General features: G+C 39.3%; 1 protein-coding gene across 1 annotated transcript in view; it reads left to right on the top strand.

Moving 5' to 3' along the window:
• The window catches only part of LOC126194850 (putative E3 ubiquitin-protein ligase UBR7), a 97181-nt gene that overhangs the window by 23193 nt on the left and 52449 nt on the right, over positions 1 to 21539 (top strand). The window contains exons 4-5 of the mRNA XM_049933197.1: positions 9488 to 9637; positions 18123 to 18264. Of these exons, the coding sequence (XP_049789154.1) occupies positions 9488 to 9637; positions 18123 to 18264 (292 nt within the window). The remainder of the gene's footprint in view (positions 1 to 9487; positions 9638 to 18122; positions 18265 to 21539) is intronic.

The following is a 21539-nucleotide window of genomic DNA, read 5'->3' as shown; positions in this document are numbered from 1 at the left end:
CTATTGATGTACTACCTTAAAGGTCAGTTTGGTCAAACTAGGGCCGTTAGTGGAAAAACAAGAGTCCGGAATAATTTTTTTTTAACAATGAACCCATCATCATCCCACATTTATATTTTGCCATGTGATTTACAACAGTATGAAGTAGTTATGGAAATATTTTGAAAGTTTTCAATTATGTACTTTTTGTAAAAAATTAAATCAAAATATTAATTAGTATTTTGAAAAAGGTTATTAATTAGAAGCTATGTTTTTTTGTCTAACACAGGAAAGAACATGAAAAATGCTGCAAAAAATGATACCTTTCCCAGTTCTCTAGCTCAATTAGGGTAGCCCCTAGGGTAATTTAAAAAAAGTCTGTTCACCCATTTATGGCCAGTTTCTGAAAAGTTTACATGACCATATTTCAGGAATGGTTTGAGGTAAAAAATTGAAATTTGGTATTTTTCTTAGTTTCAGCACCCACTATAACTATACAAACTTTCAGCAAAATCTAAGAGGGTGAGGTAAAATTTTTATTTAAAGTGTGTTGATTTTGACATGGAATGACTCCACAGTAAAACAAGAACTTCTTACAGAGAAGCCACAAGGCAGCGTCATTTAGATCCTGTTCCAGGTGTATTTTTAATCAATATTCACTTTTGTTAATTACCTTACACTTACGGTTATGGTTTAAAAACTTTTTATATTGAATTTTACGCAACTTGTATTTTACTTTGCCAAGCTAAGAGCTTCCCATTATTGCTACTTATGCTTTGTATGTTGATCATAAGTGTGGATCTGATTGCACATATTTTATGTCAGTACATCTTTTATTATCAGACGTTCATTTTGCCATGTCCATTGCATTTCAGCTATCAAATAGGCGATACTGGCTATTCATGTACCCTAGCTATAGTGCCCCCTGCTGACCTCATTTATTTGTATAAATACCTGATGCATTTGGATCACCACTAGCACTTACGATGTAAAACATGTATAATTTGCTGTTGATAACCACATCAGAATATTTTATAGTTTGTTTGGCTGGTATGTGCAGCTGTTAATCATGTAATGAAATGTAAAATAGATATATGAAAAAATCTACTCGCAAAGTGGCGGCAGGGGGGAAACACACAAACAGATTTAACTTTTACAAGCTTTCGGAGCCAGTGACTCCTTCTGGCAGAAGAGTTGAAGGAGAAGGAAGGAAGGAAAGGGGGGGGGGGGAGTGAAGGAAAAAAGCTGGAGAGGTTTAGGGAAAGGGGTACTGTTTAGGAAAGTCACCCAGAACCCCAGGTCAGGGGAGACTTACCAGATGGGATGAGAAGGAAAGGCTGATTGTTGGGAACTGCACTGGACAAGATTTGAAAACCTGAGAGCTTAAAGATGGAAGACAGGGTAATAGGCAAGACAGAAATTACTACTAAATCGTTGTGCACTAGTTAATAAGAGCGAAAAGCTAAGTGCATTGTACATAACAGTGGGGGGGGGGGGGGGGGGGAGTCAGCGAAAAATAGACGAGTCAGAAAATGTTAGACCTAGAAAGCTAAAATGGATTAAAGAAAGGAGTGGTTTCTGTGAATAAATGCTGAGACTGAAGGAATTAATTTTGGAGCACACTGCTTGTTATCCAGTATTATCCTGGTCTTCAATGTATCAATCAGCTACTTTGACAAGGCCGTGACTTCCTAAAATCATGCTCTGAGATGAGATCCATTCTTGTCTTAAGATTTTGCCCTCCACATCTAGAATAGCTTTTCGCTGCCCTCCCAATCTCCATAACATACATGTCAGACCCTATGCTCCATCTGCACCCATCTCCGTACCCTATGGCTCCTGTCCCTGCTGCAAGACTTTCCCTATGCACCCTCCTGCCACCACCGATTCCAGCCCTGTAACTGGCAAAGGGAGAACCACCTGTGAAATGACATGTCGTACACCAGCTGTCTTGTAAACACTCTTTGGCCTTTTACATTGGCGTGACCACTACCCAGATACCAGTCAGAATGAACGGACATAGGCAGAGGGTGTATACAGGCAACACTCAGTATTCTGTTGCAGAGCATGCTGTACAAATGACAGTCACCACCTCAGTACCTGTTTCACTGCACGTGCCATCTGGATTCTTCCCCCAGACACTAGTTTTTTAGAACCCTGGAGGTGGGAACTAGCACTACAACATGTCTTTGGTTCTCACCTCCCACCTGTCACTCATTTACTTTAATTCCTTCTGTCATAACATTTACTCACAATAACTACTCCTTTTTTTCACTCCATTTTAGTTTTCTACATCGTTCATTTTCTGACTTGTCTATTTTTTGCTGTCACCTCTCCTGCCTCTATTACATACAATTCACTTAGCTTTTCACTCTTAATTTGTGCAGGATGTTTCAGTAGTAATCTCTATCTTGCATATTACCCTGTCTTCCACCTTTAAGTTCTCAGGTTTTCAAATTTCATCTGGTGCCGTCCCCAACAATCAGCCTTTTCTTCTCATCCTGTCTGGTAGGTCTCCCCTGACCCGGGGTTCTGGGTGACATTTGTAAACATTATCCCTTTCCCTAAACCTCTCCAGTCCTTTTCCTGAATTCCTTTCCTTCCCCTTCAACTCTTCTGCTAGAAAAAGGAACCACTGGCTATGGAAGCTTGAAAAAGTTAACTCCTTTTGTGTGAGGGTGGGTGGGTGGTCCTCTGCCACTGCTTGGTGAGTAGACCTTTTTTATCTATCCATTTACATTATACTATCAATAATTGATTATTTTCATTGTTCTATGTTAATCACATAAATATTTCTTATTTATCAAACAATGGAAACTCCAGGTAGGGATATCAACAATGTAGGAAAAGAGATTGTTGCCTACTACAAAGAAGACATGTCAGGTTGCAGACAGGTACAATTCAAAGACACAAAAAGCTTTCAGCCACAGACTTCATCAGCAAAAAAGGACCACACACACACACACACACACACACACACACACACACACACACACAAAGCAAACAAGCACACCTATTGCACACAGAACCACCAACTCCGGCATCTTGGGCTGGAATCCAGAGATGCTGCAGTTGAGGGTCGTGTGTGTGTCTTTAATTTTCTTATATATCTCCAGGCCTGTTATAGATTTTTCTTCAACTAACTGAACTGAGTTGGTTACATTATTATTGTTGTTTGTAACAGATCTGAAGATGGCAGTAGCTGAAAACGGTGATAGCGAATTGTAAAAGTTTTTGTGAGCAAGGCGGACCTTTAAAATAAACTGCCACAATATGATCACGGACTCATTTTCAGACATTGTCATCAATTGTGATTGAAGGTTTAATACACAGTACGACTACTGTTTGTAAGCCCTGTTTACCCTGAAGCAGACAAGAATTCCTTGCTGTAAATGCTAGATGTGCGTGATCAAATGGCATTTGCCATGTTTGGCTCTTGTTTGTTTGTGTTCACTCACTTGCTACTGGTTTTCTGTCTTTTAGTGAGCCATCAAAGGAAGTTGTTGTCCTCTCCGCTTTAGCACTATCAGTACAGAAGGCTTTCATCAGCTTTCTTGACGCATTGTGCGTGAGTGATGGTGTGGTCTGGAGACAATGTAATGTTGTTTGTAAAAGAATATAGATATTGTACATGCTTCTAAGCTCCGAGACATCCACAAATGACAAAAGTAAAGAAATATGATTGGTAGGAAATTGCCAAAGCATTGAGATGTTCTCCTGGGCATAAGAGAGAGAGAGAGAGAGAGACGATAAATTCATTAGATACTTGCAATGGGAAGGGAGTGAATAAGCACAAGCTTTGTAACTATTTTTATTAAAATGAAAAGGCACTGTAAATTTCCCTGAAAGTAAACAAGTGTAAATATATCTCTTAACGATAATTTAAATTTCAAATGTGTGACACGATCATTCTCATTCCTTATGTTCATGGTATTTGAACTTAACTTACATGGCTGGTAGATCACAGTTATGTTAGAAATTTTGTATGGTAAATGAAGATGATTTACCTGGTATCATGCTATCTGGTCTCTAAAGAAGTATATAGCAGATGTGATAAAGTAGATTATTTCAAAGCATTATCTTAATTATATGTACTTTTATAAAATCCTTGAAGTGCTTCGCTTATGTCACTGCATGCATCAGAAACTTTCTGCTTTATAGCAGCTATTGAAATGCCAAACATTCACAAACATAAATGTGTCCAGTTTATAATAATAAGTGTTATTCAGATTATGTTGTTTGTCACAATTTACTGTTTACTTTTAAATTTACTCCTCTGTTGTAGAAAGAAACCAGTGAAAAGCATCAGCTGAGATACAGGCAAAGTTTTGGACTAATACTAAGGAAAGCTGGAACTCCAATTTACTGTTGAGTGCACTACCTCCATGCATTTCATGTTCATATACAAATTGGCACACCTAAATTCTTCCTTTCCTACGCCATTTAGCTTACTTCATCAACCAGTACACTCAACATGCAAAATAAGCCTATGTAACTATCAGAGTTTTGCATCGAAGCTGTAAACGTATAGTATTTTATCCTGTGTGCAAGTTATTAGGGCCAAAAAAACAGTAACACAGCATTCAGTGCGTTCTCGTGTTGGGTTTTGTTCCCTCTCATGTATCTCTTGTTTGGATACAAACGAATGGTAGTCATCACTAGTGAATTGTCTTTGAATGCATATTCACATTTGTTCATTTCTGTTGACTCCAGTTTCAAGGGGATCATCGTGATTTGCATAATAGGTAGCTAGTTTGGAATAAGATCAAGTCTTGCTTGAGTTTACATAATTGAATTTTTCGTCTGTGATTGCGGTTTGTCGTTCAGTTAGGCATACCACACACATTTGCAAATGCTAAGTATGCCATTGTGATATTTGTGTACATGCTTTGTGATGGAAACGCTGCTGAGTAATCCCATTAACACTGTTAGCTGATGAAGCCACTTTCATGGACACTGAATAAATTTTCAACTGCAAAGACAATAAAATCATTTATTCATATAGATTGCCAGGTTTGGCAGTGCTCTGTTGCTATCTTCGGATTTATGTTTACATTAGACAATCTTTTACACTACATTAAGTGGTGCTGTACAGTGTATGTCCATGTTGGTATTGTGATCTGTTCTGGAAGTCATCATGTCAGTTTAAAAATAGCAGCTATGTATACACGTTATTGCGCCAATTACAAGTGTTCACATTCATCACGACTGACAACTCCTGTGATTTTGGCAGATGAAAATTTATTCAGTGTTCATAATACTACAGGTTGCCTCCACACTGACAATGGCAGAAGTGTACAAGTCACACCTTCATTTGTGATAGCATCAGTACCGTTTTTGGCTCACAGTGGTGGTCTGACTAAACAGACGTGCCTTTATGGAGAAACATTTTCAAGAACTCTTCTCTGTAAATGCGTGGTGTGATGCAGATAATCAGTTGATTTCGCCTGTTCTTACCAAATTGTCTTACGGGCCTCCATTATCTAGGATTTCGTTATAAACTGCTTCCAACATTATTGGAAGAGATTCCTTTGACAACAAGGATAGCTGTGTTCTTGCAGCATTATGGAGTTCCTTCACATACTGTCAGGTGGTACATCATCTAAATGTAACATTCCCTGGAAGACATATTGGTAGACATGGTAAAATTTCTTAGCCAGCAAGATCCTCAGGCATTACCCTTTCAGATTTTTGCCTGTTGAGATGGTTGAAAAGTAAAGTGAGGTGTGTGTGTGTGTGTGTGTGTGTGTGTGTGTGTGTGTGTGTGTGTGTGTGTGTGTGTGTGACAAATTGATTATGAATACTGTATTTACTCGAATCCAAGCCGCACCTGAAAAATGAGCCTCGAAATAAAGGAAAAAAAATTTTCCCGAATCTAAGCCGCACGTGAAATTTGCGACTCGAAATTAAAGGGGAGAGAAAAGTTTTAAGCCGCACCTCCAAATTGAAACAAAGTTGGTCCATTGTAATATGAGACACAATTTACGTCGAATAAATGACGATACAGCGACAATAGTTTGGTTCGAGTCGTAAGCTTAGCAGTTAAGCTTTACCAGGTAGCCATTGCTATGTGTCAGGCGCTCCGTCCGTATTTATACAAGTACCCCTCCTTTTTCACGTGCTCCGTCTGGTTTGATTTGATTGCTTATTTTTCTTTGATCTGATAAGTGCCGTTCTCTTTGTTATAGGTGTTTTCGCCACTCTAAGCTGAAAATACATTATTGTACTGTGTCATGCATTGTTTGTCACATTCTGATAGTGCGCGTTTACAGCCTGTCGCCGCTCGCAGCATGGCTTGCTGTTCTGCACGCTACCGCCGCTTACATTAAAAGGAGAGAGAGAGAGAGAGAGAAGAATCGTCTCATTGGCGAAACAATGGCAAGAGACTGCTATTTGTTGTTACTTACACTGCTGCTTTCTTTGATAATGATCAACAAGAACCAAATAATAGACTGCGTATGATAGAACATGTTCTGTACGAGAGTTAGGCGAAAATTTTTCTCCGCTTGAAAATCTTTGTGGCCGCTTCTTTAGTACATGACATTCTGCACAGAAATTAGAGTCATCTTAGATTTAAAACTCTAGTCAGTTGCCATGCTTCATTTCTGACTGTATCACTATTAGGTATAAGAATAATACGAATATAAACATGACACGATACGTATATTCTTCCGCGTTTGCTGTTGTCTCACTCTAGTTTCGTAGTTTATTAAGCAGACAGGATTTAAATGAGATAGCAGCAAACACGAAAGAATACATGGGAAAATGTTTATATTTGTATTATTCTTATGGTGAAGAGAATACTGCATGTGATTCATATTTCATCAGGTTCCTATTAGCAACCATCTCTTCTCACAGGTAGGAAAAAATTCAGAACGTAGAGTTGGCCGTATTGACAAACATCCTAAACAGTCTTGCCAGTCGGATTTTCGTAGTACATTGAAATTCTGCTACATTCGAAGATGAACAATACGGAATTTGTATTTACTTCGTTGGATAATGTATGAAAATACAATGGTCGAAACTCGGGGCGGAGAAAAAAAGCTCGTCTTCCACTTTTTTTTTTTACTGACGCAGAGGTTTTGGCGCCAGTATTTATCTTTGTGTCTACAAAGCATGCCTGTGTAGCGCTACATATATTCAACGGCAGAAGTTAGTTGTAGCGGCACCTAACAACATTTTTCAGAACTTCCGCTTGCTTTGCACTCGATTCTAAGCCGCAGGCGGTTTTTTGGATTACAAAAAAATGGAAAAAAAGTGCGGCTTAGATTCGAGTAAATACGGTAGTACTGTCCTTAAGAAAAGAGAAACATGGTGTTGTCAAGGGAATTCAAATGTACATCAAAGTTGGAGGTAGGATTTGTGAAAATCAACTTTGAAATTGTTTGTGTTTGCCCAACATCTGCAAGTACTGGTGTTTGTTTCGGTTACATTGTAACAGGTCTGTCTCTGTAACTAATAAAAATTGAACCCTAATTATAAGGAATATTTAATTTGAATTAATGTGCACTACCACCTCCTAAAATACGGAGTGGGCCTTAAGTCAGTTGTCAAAAATGCATATGATCCAGTAATAAAAAAAATGAAAATACAAATTTATTATGAACACAGAAAAACATTTAGAATTCAATAAAACTACAAAAGATACTCAAAATTTTTCCATCTCGTTCTAAGCAAACAGCATTTTTTCTAACACTGATTTACAAATTTTATCACACATCTTCTGGAAGCTCTAGGTTTTCCAATTCTGGCTGCATTCATTGCTTCAGTCAAGAATCTTGACAGGATAAACACTCATTTTTAGTGTACATCAAACTGAAAAGTCGGTGGATGTTATATCTGGAGGTCATAGATGCAAATCAGTAATATCCCATCTCCCAGTCAGTTCATTAAAGTTTCCATTTAGAAATTCTCTCACAGTAGCTCCATAACTCGGTGGTGCTCTGTCTTGTTGACTTCTCAATGTATCTGTAATCAAATGCCAATGTTCAAAAAGTGGACTATTTTCCAGTACTGTTAAAAAATAAGGCACAAATAGCCCACCACTGAGAATCTATGCACATACCCACATGTCAGGAACTTTAACTTCCTCTCCATCATCACACGGGGATTTGTAGAATCCCAGTAGATACATTTGTGCCTCTTTGCTCTACCAGTTGCTTCGTTGCTCCAAAGAATGCTTTTCCAAAGCTTGAAATCGGCTTCTTGTGAGATTGTATACAACTTCCAGAATTCCATATGCACATACAGATCATCTTCATTTAGGCCTTGAAGTAAAATAGGTGTACATTGTCTCAATTTCAGCTTTTCCTGAATACTTAGCAAGCTTGTTCTTGCTGTTCCTTACTCCTAGGATCCTTTTCTTTGAGATTTAGTTAGTGATTGCACAAAACGTAGTGCGAGAACATTAAGTTTTTCCATAGTTCATACACTTCGTCCTATCTAAACGAGCAGAAGGTGTGCTACCAACCCAGTATCTTCAGATCTGAAATTGAATTTGTAAGTACTTTGTCGAGATGGAGGTTTCGATTTATTTGGGGAACGTTTTCCAAACATCACTAGCCAGCCACTGTGGCCGAGCGGTTCTAGGCACTTCAGTACAGAACCACGTTGCTGCTACAGTCACAGGTTCGAACCTTGCCTCAGGCATGGATGTGTGTGATGTCCTTAGGTTAGTTAGATTTAAGTAGTTCTAAGTCTAGGGGACTGATGACCTCACATGTTAAGTCCCATAGTGCTTTGAGCCATTTGAATCATCACTAATTATGGTCATGTTTCCACAAATACATGTCTTTCTGTAATTAGCTTTCTAATCGTTGTTCGTCAGATAACATCAAAGAACAGCCACCGCATACATACTATTCTTACTAGAACAGGCTGTACGTTAATTTAATTTCACTGATAATGTTTTTCGTGGAAGAGTACATAGAAGTGTATTTAACAGCAGCGTATCTCCACTTCTGAGACCGAGACATTACATAGCTTAAGATGGGATGCTACCTTACAGGCCATGGATGGACACTAATGTCTGGTCGAATCCACGAACTGTATTAACATTTGTTGTATGGTACATCGACCAGCCTGTGTTTGATTTTTGCCTAAACTTCAGGGTTGTTTTTGCAAATGATGGGTACTGTCTCAGAAAAGACAATATACAAACAAATAAAATATATCCACACTCAGGCAGATGGTACATACGGCTTCCCTTAGGTTTACTGGCAATAAGTCAGGGAAAAGCGTATCCAGCCGTAAAAGTAAGTAACTGCTAAATCATGAAACTGGTGAACTTCATCACAATCATAATACACACTGCTAAGGGAAAAATCTGCTCATCTTAGCTTTAAGCGACAAAACTGTGATTGCTTGTGGTGTTGCTCTGCATGTAAAATGTTAAAAGTACATTCAGTCATGCCCATAATAATTATATACTAGAGACTTAAGCAACAGTTATTAAGAATGGTCTCCTTCTCCCCCAAAAATTAAGAAAAATATTTCTTTGAATTTGTAGGAGCGAGATAGTGTCAATGAGCTGAACCAGTACAATCAGAATTTCCGTGGCGTGTACTGTACATGCCATAGACCATATCCTGATCCCCAAGATGAAGAACCTGACGAAATGGTTCAGTGCATTGTGTGTGAAGACTGGTTTCATGGAAGGGTAAGTGTATGCAAAAATTTTATCATTTGTTGTCTGTCATATGTGTAGTCACTAACAATTTTTTAACATGATTTAAGATCATTTTGACCACATGTACCACAACGAGTTTGGTCATTAGGAATATTTGTGCAGCATTTTCTTTTAATAACTGAGACCACTTTTCCAGCAATATTGTTAAAAAGTAATGCAGACACTAACTACGTAAAAAAAAAAAAAAAGGTTTACTTTAGACAGTGTATTTTGGTACCATGACTTTAAATTGTTGGAGGATGTGAACAGAATATAATGAAATAAATGACTGAATTTAATCATAGTAAACACATTTTTTGTATAGTTGGGCCCACAGTGCGAAAGATGACGTAATATTGCAATTTAAATTGAATCTTCCACGTTAGATGCCAATAGTTTTATTATGTTTCATACAATAGGCGTATTTTGGCAGTATTGCTATTGTCAATTACATCTGTGAATATTACATTTGGTGAAGTTAATTTACTTTCACGACATTGATATGTGGAGTTAATTCTATATGTATACTTATTGATTAATCCTTTTGTCAATTGTTGCTGTTTTTATGATGGTCACATAAAGTCAAGCAGTTAGTTGACAGTTTTCAGTGCTGTATCTTCACAAAGTGGTTATAGGTAATCAGCAGTATTATTTTCAAGAGTGAGATAATTTAGGTGTTTTTGTAATCTCTGATTATTTATTTTTTATTTGTTGTCAAGTCCCAGAGTGTCAATAAAATTTTCTAGGTAATTGTTATGTTCTTTTAATATGTCGTGCACATAATTTTTCATGTGTATGTAAATTTCCAGTTCTTCAAGTATATTCATGACTGGACCTTTTTGTATTGTGTATAAAATTTGAAATGCAGTTTCAATTTTGTTGCCTTTAAGGTTTTGGTTTCTGAAATCCATAGTCGATAAAACTGAAACTGCACTTCAAATCTTACATGCAATACCCAGGGAACTTGCCATGAACATACTGGAAGAATTGAAAATTTATATATTCATGGAAAAATTATCCACATGACATTTTAAACGAACAGAGCCAAGTTGAAACATAAATATTACCTAGAAAATTTTATTAACATTTGGGAACATGGCAACAGATAAAATAAACCACCAGAGATTACACAGACAACCAAACTATCGCTCACTCATACAATATTGCTGACAAGCTATTACTACTCAATGAATATGCCGCATCCTTGATATATTTCAACAAAAAGTCAAATTACTACTTGACTATTTTGCCACCATAAAAACAGCAATAATTGACAAAAGGATTCATCAGTGATGCAATATGTACATCTCGCCCAGCTAGTCATAGGTGTAAATGTACGATCAACTCCACATGTAAATCACAAAAGTAAATGAACGTAACCAGCTGTAATATTCGCAGGTGTACCTAACAATGACAGTACTGCCAAAGTTGCCTTATTATACAAAATATAATAAAACTTGGGAGATTCAGTTTAAAATGTCAGGGTGAACATACTTAATATTAGATTGTTAATCACAAAATTGTGAAGATTTTTATCAGGAGACAGGCTCATGGAAAAGCACAAAAAGTCTTAGTTTTCAAACAAAGCTCTCTCTCTCTCTCTCTCTCTCTCTCTCTATGAGCAATGGGTACACAATCTTGAAGGGGTTTGGAGGTGGGAAAATGGACAGGTCTTCGAGCTGAAGGATGGAGGAATAAGGCTGAAAAAATTATGCTGTGGTGAAGCAGGTAACTGTGTGTGGAAGCAGGGCAGGGTATTGCTGTTGTTTTTTGGGTGGGGTTGGGGGGGGGGGGGAGGCATTGAGAGAAAAAAGATGGCGTTCAGTAAGAAGAAGTGTACAATAGAGATAGAAGTTTCTAAGAATGGATTGAGGGAGGAAGATGTTCATTGAGAGAGGCTAGTGCAATACAGGTGCGTGGCTAAAATGGAGTGGCGACAGAATTTATAAGGAATTTCAGACGGGGGAGTAAGGGGCGGGGGGATTGTTACAGTATCTTCCTTTATTTATCGTCATATTTTTTGTAATCATGAAATGTTTCAGGATAAGATCATCAGGTCCTTGGTATGAAACATAGAGTAGAAGATAATATTTTTAAAGATACATATTACAGCAACATGGTGAAGCTGATCGGACAAACACAAAGTGCCCTGTCACATCACCCGTTCCAAAATACTATCTGTGCCCAGACACACACAGTTTGACATAGTGCAAAGTAAATAATTTTCCCAGTAGGTAGTGTCAGTAATTCTATGCCTATGCTACAGACACATTATTATGACAATGCTTATGGAATATGTGTTATTTTACTGAAAAGAAATGCTGAGGCCACAAAAATTAACATAAATCTAAGCCAGGGGGTGACAAGAGCTAAGCAAATGTTGTAACCTCAGTTCCTAAGTGCAGAGTTCTGAGAAACTGGTGTCATAAGGAAGAATCCATGTGGCCCATGTGGTGAAACAGGTACTTGAGGTCACGGCTGTCATGTTGTTGTGTGTGCTCTGCAACAGGATATTGACATACATGGAGAGTGTATACTGGCAACACACAGTATTCTGTATGGTTTCCTTCACAGTACCCTACCTCCGTAACCTGCATCACCTAAAATTAGCGAAAAACACTTGGTGCAATTTCCTTCCCGAGCTGATCATTAACATGAGCAGTCAATGCAGAAGCTGTCAATCTAGGATTCTTTTCGACCATCTGTATTATGATGTTTTGTTCTCTTTGTGTTAGTTTTTGTGGTCGAGCTCTTCTTTTGCTATTAATGAGAGTATTTCTTTCTCTAAACAGACGTATTATGGACTGAGCAGTTGCCGAGCTTCTTCCAATAATATCAGCTAGTTGTGAAAATAATTTTCTCTTTTCATATTGGAACATAACTATTTGCCTTTCCTCTGCAGTTGTTTCCTTCCTTTTGCGACCCATTTTGCTGTTGTGCAGCATTCGCCTCCTAGTCAGAACCAACGTGCACAAAGTGCAGATTGCCACTGAAAGCATTCCTTACTGCAGGTGGTTCAGTGTCATTTCTGTGTTTACAGTTCTAGTAGTTAATGAATACTTCTTTCCCACTGTGTGAAGTCAGCTGGTACAAAATTCTTATTTACTTTTTGCATGTTAAATTAGTTAATCATTTTATGTGTACAGGTTAGGGAGGAAACCTCGTACTGTTAGTTTAACAAATAACATCTCTGGTTGTTATCTTTAATCCTAATAAATAAACTTATTCTACATGAACAACAGTTTGTGAATACTTTTTTCTATGGCTATAGTTATGGTATAGCCTATTCCCAATAGTTTACACCACCTTCTCCCTTTTGTTTCATCTTAATCTTTTTTAGCTACGAGCCACATATCGAGTCTATTTACATCAAACTAATCATTTGCCAACCAAAATAAAACTGAGGTTACTGAATTCACCTAAGTAATAAAGCAGCCCAAAGGAAGCTACATGTGACTTTCATTGTAGTTGAAGTATCACATAACTATAATCCAATATATTTAGGAAACACTCTAGATTGGTCTTTGATGTTCAAATAATAGTGCATCAAGTTAGTTAAGAAACTTGGCTCAGGAGTAAATCTACTTCGCAAGATTTCTGGAAGCAGCTATGATGCGGACGTCAGTACTGGTGCTCTGCTGCACTCACGTTTGTGTAGTCTGGTGGAGAATATTGCTCTCCTGTGTGGAAAACAGTGCTCATACAACAGAAATTGAAGTGCATTGTTATGAAGCCATGAGAGTTAGCACTTGTCACTGTCATATCTACTCCCAGTCAGTGACTGGCTGTCTTAACTGCTTTTCTCCTTAGATCTTGCAGAGCAATGTTAGCTAAGGTAAATTTGTGTAAAAAGATTACTCTTCCCTTGTAAGACACCCAACGAGACCCACCAACAACTCGCCTGAAATCACACAAACCACCCTGGATAGATTTAAAAAGTATTAGTTCTTTAGACATTACTTCCAAATGGCAACAACTCTGTAATGAACAGCCACGTGACAATACACATCTGGTTCGAGCTCCAACAAAGGAGGTCGTGGAATTCGAAGTACCACAGCAAATCTGGTTGAAGCTGAACTGCTTTAGGACTGGCCAAGGAAGTTGTGGGTACAGCATGAAGAAGTGACGTTTCCTCCCATCTGTTGACTTGATTGCAGAGCAGAGGAGCAAACAATAAATCACATTGTTAATGAGTGCCCGCTTTGAGCATTTAATGGTGATCTAAGAACTTTACATAAAGTCACTCAAAATGCTCTTGACTGGTTGTCCATTTGGAGATTTCAGTTTGATTGTAGGTACTTTTGTGTCCTTGTAAAACAATATGATAAATAAATAATACCAACAAAACTATTCACAAACAGTCAGGAAGTGCCCAGTCCACATACAAACATCCATTCCATGTAGCCTGACCATCTGCAGATACTCTGCAGTTGAAGTGGCAGACCTCTTCCCTGTATGCTGACTGCCTTTTCCTCTCAGTCTTGTCCAAAATGATTTCCCACCTGCTGTCTCCCGTAACAACTAACATCCTCTCATAGTTTCTGAGCAGTCGTGCAGAAGCTCTGCCTTCATCTGCAAGTGTTTCCTGGGTCTCTCTAACAACCTAATCACTTTTCCTAACTACCTCTTGCAATGCCCTCCCTAAGTGATATTCCACCTCCCACACAACCTGTGCAACATTGTTATCTGCCCCTCTTGCCCTCAGCCCCATCCCGCTTAGATAGTGTTCCTGTGGGAGACCCCAGTACAAGATGTGTTTCATACATTCACTCACTTCCTTCTATTCCAGCCCTTTCTTTGACATTCCTTGCGACATTAATGACAAAACTTTCCACTCGCGTGTATGTTTACAGTCAAACCATGGCCAAAGAGCCAGCTAGACCACAGTTGCAGAAAATACTGCGACTTCAGCAGTAGGTGTTTCATTTACTGTGCAGTGTAGATATTTGCATCCAGCATCTGGTTTCCAAGTTGCACAGGTGGGAATCCTCCAGCAGTAGATGTTTCATTTCCTATGCAGTGTAGATATTTGCATCCAGCATCAAGTTTCCAAGTTGCACAGGTGGGAATCCTCCATCAGTGTAATATTTAATCACATAACTCCATGGTCTGCCTCCACTAGACCCACACCTCTCATCCTCCTCCTGTTCCAGTAATATACAACTCTCCTGTCCCCACACCTACCCGTGAGTCAGTTTATCTTCCCCATCTTACTTCCCTCTGTGGTTCCTGTCCCAGTCTTCTTACTTTTCTCTTCTACTCTTGATCACGCCTCCCCATCTACTGTTTTATTTTTCTTCTTAGTGCTGTTGACACTCCTAAGCAATTCCACAATCTACTGCCGCGTGTATTCGCATTCCACCCCTCTGTGATCTTTCCTAAACCCTTCTTGTAGTCCTCCTCCTCCTCCTCCTCACCACCACCACTACCACTCACCTTTCCCCACCACCTCACACCATCTGAAATCACTAATCGTCCAAGACTAGCGGCAGCATTGAGAGACGATAAGTGGGGTGTGTGCTAGCTTTGATGGAAGACACTCTCAAAAGGATAAATCATCATCCCCACTTGCATATCAAATAGCAGACAGTGTGTGTTGTGTGATATTACCTGTTTTGGAAAATCATTGTTCTCTTTGCCTCTTGTGTTGTTATGCTGGATGTGTTTTGATCTCAAACATAGTTACGTTGATTTTGAGATCAAGTAAATGCATATGTTTAAAAGCTTGTCTCTATTTATAAACGGTAGAGAGCGTTGCTCTCGGCTTAAGTTCACATTGTTTACTTTGAGTGGTGATGTAATGATGTTGAAGTGCATTTGGAATGACTTGTTGATCAGTAGCACAGTCCAGTCAAAGTTCGGTTGAAAGGTGATAGTTTGGTTATAAGTTCTTGAAGCTGGTCATAGTGATATCAGAAGCAGCATGGGTGCAATTACTGAAGAAACTGAGTTAAGATAGAGAAGACATTCCGTGTTCAAGGAATACACACGCCTCTCTAGTAAGGGACGTGGTGATTGTCACAGACAGAGCATATTGGTAACTCATCTGCATCCATGTTGTAGATTGTGACAGCAGAATTTATTTTTATGACATTATTAAGATAAGTTCATTCTTTCTCATATCAGCAGGCCTTAAGAAATGTCCTATCAGTTAAGTGAAATGGGAGGATAAAGATGTGTCAGAGATCAGTGTTGTGCAGATACGTCAGTTGTCGTAAGTTATTAACAGAAGTTAAGGGTGGGGATTTTACCAGTCCAAATGCTGTTCCTCATCAGCACATAGGTTTACAATACCAGTTTTGTGTTAAGCGACAAAAAATGCCCTCCATTTTTAGTGCCAAAATTGAAGCAGTTGAATATTCATCAGACTGTTCTGTTTGTTTGTTCCATTGATTGATCTATTTGGCCTATGTACAACACAGTATTAACTTAGTGTCTCAGTGTGTGACTCAGACTTATTGTGGAGAGCTGGATATTCAAATTGTCAGTCCTCTCGCTCTCTCTCTCTCTCTCTCTCTCTCTCTGTGTGTGTGTGTGTGTGTGTGTGTGTGTGTGTGTGTGTGTGTGTGTGTGTTCTCTTAGCTTCATAATGAACTATTTTGTTTATCGTCATTAAGTAAACTACTGCTAAAAAGTTGAATTGTTTGCAGTGAAAAATGGAGGCCGCCATGACGTGTTTGTTGCACATAAGATCATATGTTACTGCCTAACAAATGCAGTAAGTGTACTGAACTATTCTCTTAACTTGGGATGGGATTTATAACTCATTCGAGTCTCGGCAAAATGGATTGTACATTATAGAGAGCACTGTGGTCCAGTTACATGCCTAGATGATAAAGGAAAAATGAAATATTCATAATACCCGTGTACTCATGAACAGTTTGAGATATCAAAGCAAGATTTCGGCAAATGATAGCAAGCAAAGAGGAGAGTATGTTGCCATATGTTTACTGTATGTAACTTCCTTATCTAGCACTCTATACAAACTACTACAGATTATTTTTTTTCAGTGAAATAGTGTGATTTTTTAAGGGTCATCAATAATTAGTGAAACAAGAATTGTTACAGGTTCCTAGAAACCAATCGTAGTTTTCGAGATCTGGCTCTGACATTACGATACACAACCATTGTAAGAATTGTGGAGTCAGAAATTATTCTGAATGCCTTCTCAGAAAACTATTTTAAACAATCGGTTCAGGAGCCCTTTCATAGTTTAAATTATTGCAAAAGTGTACTTGACCTCTTCGCAAGAAATAATTTTGAGCAAACAGGGAGTGTCATGTATCAATGGGAATTGAGAGATATATGCCAAACAAACTAATAAGAGGGGTAGAAGTGGTTAGAAGCTGTGGTTGTGTTGGGATGGACAAGGATATTGTGTAGGTTTGCTGAGCAATGGAATACCACTGTGGGAGGGATGGGAAGGATAGTGGTACGACATTCCTCATTTCAGGGTACGAATCCCAAACCCCTCATCTGCTTCAGATTCATTGATGATGTCTTTGTGATCTGGATCGAGAGTGAGGACAATCCATCCACATTTTCCCAAAACCTGTAACCTTTCTCCCCCATTAGTTTCACCTGGTCCTCCTCCATCCAATCTACACAATATCCTCGTCCATCCCTACACAACCACTGCTCCCAACCCCTTACCTCACGGTTCATATCCCTGTAATAGACGTAGATGTAAGACCTGTCCCAGACATCTTCCCCGCCATCACCACTGACTAACTATGACCAAGAAACTGCTGGACTACCCAGTTGCTGAGACTCTGCCAACATGACATTCTTAGTCTCAGTGACTGTTTCACAGCCTGTGCCATCTGGATCCTTCCTACCAACACCAGCTTCCCTGAATTGTCCAGGTGGAAACTCTCCCTACAATATATCCTACATTCCTGTAACCCTCCTGGCCTCAGTCTTTGTTATTCATTGTCCCTTGCCCACCTTCCCCTTCTCTGTTCCCATTCCAGCACTACAAAGCCCTTTATTCCACCAATGCACCCACAGTCTTTTTACTTTCCTCCTTTTCTGCTACCCCCACCCCGTTCTGCCACTCTCTGTGTAACCTCCCAACTGCATATAGCTGTCCTGTCATCTCCCCACATCATCCCCGTGATCTCCCACAAGGAGCACTTTACTGTCCCCCAGCCCTACACTGCTATCCATTCCCCTTGCCACCCTCACCACCCTATTTGCTTCTCCCATCATGCGCTGCTGCTTGCAGTCTGGGCTTGGCAGCCAGAGACTGGTCTTGTGTGTCTAATTCCAATGAAGACCTTTTTGGCCAAAAGCTTACTACTTTGACAGTCTTTTTGTTGTGCCTATCGGCGACTCAGCACCTCCGCTATATGGTGAGTAGTAACAATCCTCTTAATAATAGTGTCATAATTCCATCTTGAATTTTCCATTGTTTTATCTTTATGTTTATTAATGCAATGTTAATTATGTACTGAGGCCACATATAATTTTTCAGCACTTAGGCCAGCCAATGCCTGAAGAATATGCTGAAATGGTCTGTTCAGCATGTGTCAAGCAGCATAATTTCTTGGCGAGGTATGCTGCAGGGCCTGTAGTCAACGTTACAGATGATGGTGCTGATGCAACAATAAAACAAGGTTTGACTTCTTTATAAATATGTGTAGTTAAGAACACATCATAGACATAGTGCAGTTCCGGCTTTGGTGTGTCACAATGTATTTGTAGCTTTTGATATTTGTGATCAACTTTTAGGACAAGCAGAAAGCAAGAAAATCTACTTCTAGGACAAGCAGTAAACAAGAAAATATTTTTTAGACAAAAATCCACCTTCATTCTTCAGATAAACTAGTAAAGAATGCCTTCTCGGAAGTCTTATTGTGCTGTTTATCCTTAGTGTGAAGATTTAACTTTTTTACAGTGCCTTCTACATTAGGTCTACCATTTATGCTTAATGGGCTGTAGGTTGAGTATAGAAAATAGCCAGCATGACAGATAGAACTGAGGGACATTGGCATCAGTTTTAAAATTGGTGAGAGTTCATATTCAATGAGAAAGTGGCGCCTGTGTCATTTGAAGGATTCCAACAGAAATCTTGACCTAGGATGTTTGCAGAAGTCTGAATAAAAAGAAAATGGGGAGGATGAAGTAGTAACCCAGCTTAATATAATGATTTGGTTTTGGTTATATTTTGATAGCACAGCATGGATTGATGTGCCTGATAATCGTCTAAAATGGTCCAACAATGAATCAATTGTATTACTATTAAAGGTTAATATGTTCCAATAGGACATTTTCAGTAGTAATAATTTTGACTGCTTGGTGTTCAACTTGTAAATATTTTTTAAAAGTCACATTCTAAATGCCGTGAGCTGCACTTAACATGTTTATCAGCCAACTTGATGTCCAACTTGAAGTTCCTCTCCTAGTACACAGGTTGTCATGTATGTTATTGCTGTCAGTTTTTAGGCAGTGACGTTTCTTGGTCATATTTGATGTAACTGTGATATAGAATAAACATGGAACTGACACTGTAAACACAGAGCTGACAGACTGGTCTCTACTGGTTTAGCTAATAAATATTTTAAGTGCAGCTCATGGTTTTTAAAGATACCCTTCAACAAGTTTACAGTAGTTATTTGTAGCTTGTGGGATGTGCCCTGTCCCCTGCTATTTATCTTCAGCTGGTCACCATGTAATATGTTTACAAGCTTCTTTGTGTGCATTTATCACATGTATATAGAGTGTTTGTGATCTGTACAGGCACTTGGAGTGCAAGCAACTAAGGATTGTGAATAGGTATGGATGTCAAAGTCATTCATATTAAAGTAGCTGTCTTGTACTCACGTGTAGATTGATGTGACGTCCATATTGCACCATTAGTGGACTCTTTTGTAACTGTCACTGCTTTAATAAGATCATAAACATTGTTGTCAAGATGTTAAAATTAAATGTTAATTACGATGTGGCAGCAGTTCGACAGCTCCACTATTATGACGCTATATGTTTAGTAAGATTGTACAGATGAACAGTGATATTATTTTACTAGCTAAAATTTAAGATTATCTTTACCAGAGAAGGAAAGTTGCTACTCATCCATATAGCAGAGATGCTGAGTCGCGATAGGCACAACAAAAATATTCACACAATTATAGCTTTCGGCCATTAAGGCCTTTCTCAGCAGCACACACACACACACACACACACACACACACACACACACACACACACACACACACACACAAAGATGATGTGACGTACCAAACGAAAGCGCTGGCAGGGTGATAGACACACAAACAGACATAACCAATGGCTGCTTCATCAGGAAAGAGGGAAAGACGAAAGGATGTGGGTTTTAAGGGAGAGGGTAAGGAGTCATTCCAATCCCGGGAGCGGAAAGACTTACCTTAGGGGGGAAAAAAAGGACAGGTATACACTCGCGCGCGCACACACACACACACACACACACACATATCCATCCGCACGTACACAGACACAAGCAGACATTTGTAAAGGCAAAGAGTTTGCCTTTACAAATGTCTTCTTGTGTCTGTCTGTGTGATGAAGCAACTGTTGGTTGCGAATGCTTGAATTTGGTGTGTATGTTTGTGTGTCTATCAACCTGCCAGCGCTTTCGTTTGGTAAGTCACATCATCTTTGTTTTTGGATATATATATATATATATCTTTAAATATGTCTGCTTGTGTCTGGATATGTGTGGATGGATATGTGTGTGTGTGTGTGTGTGTGTGTGTGTGTGTGTGTGTGTGCGCGCGAGTGTATACCCGTCCTTTTTTCCCCCTAAGGTAAGTCTATCCTCTCCCGGGATTGGAATGACTCCTTACCCTCTCCCTTAAAACCCACATCCTTTCATCTTTCCCTCTCCTTCCCTCTTTCCAGATGAGGCAACAGTTTGTTGCGAAAGCTTGAATTTTGTGTGTATGTTTGTGTTTGTTTGTGTGTCTATCGACGTGCCAGCGCTTTCGTTTGGTAGGTCACATCATCTTTGTTTTTAGATATATTTTTCCTACGTGGAATGTGTCTCTCTCTCTCTCTCTCTCTCTCTCTCTCTATATATATATATATATATATATATATATATATATATATATATAACAGAGGGAAACATTCCACGTGGAAAAAATATATCTAAAAAGAAAGATGATGAGACTTACCAAACAAAAGCGCTGGCAGGTTGATAGACACACAAACAAACACAAATACACACACAAAATTCAAGCTTTCGCAACAAACTGTTGCCTCATCAGGAAAGAGGGAAGGAGAGGGAAAGACGAAAGGATGTGGGTTTTACGGGAGAGGGTAAGGAGTCATTCCAATCCCGGGAGCGGAAAGACTTACCTTAGGGGGAAAAAAGGACAGGTATACACTCGCACACACACACATATCCATCCACACATACAGGCACAAGCAGACATATTTAAAGACAAAGAGTTTGGGCAGAGATGTCAGTCGAGGTGGAAGAGTAGAGGCAAAGAAGTTGTTGAGAGACAGGTGAGGTATGAGTGGCGGCAACTAGAAATTAGCGGAGATTGAGGCCTGGCGGATAACGAGAAGAGAGGATATACTGAAGGGCAAGTTCCCATCTCCGGAGTTTGGATAGGTTGATGTTGGTGGGAAGTATCCATATAACCCGGACGGTGTAACACTGTGCCAAGATGTGCTGGCTGTGCACCAAGGCATGTTTAGCCACAGGGTGATCCTCATTACCAACAAACACTGTCTGCCTGCGTCCATTCATGCGAATGGACAGTTTGTTGCTGGTCATTCCCACATAGAATGCATCACAGTGTAGGCAGGTCAGTTGGTAAATCACGTGGGTGCTTTCACACGTGGCTCTGCCTTTGATCGTGTACACCTTCCGGGTTACAGGACTGGAGTAGGTGGTGGTGGGGGG

This window comes from Schistocerca nitens, chromosome 7 (genome assembly GCF_023898315.1).
Source record: "Schistocerca nitens isolate TAMUIC-IGC-003100 chromosome 7, iqSchNite1.1, whole genome shotgun sequence".
NCBI lineage: Eukaryota > Metazoa > Arthropoda > Insecta > Orthoptera > Acrididae > Schistocerca > Schistocerca nitens.
Note: the sequence above shows the minus strand (reverse complement) of the source record. Positions and strands in the feature narration are given on the sequence as shown.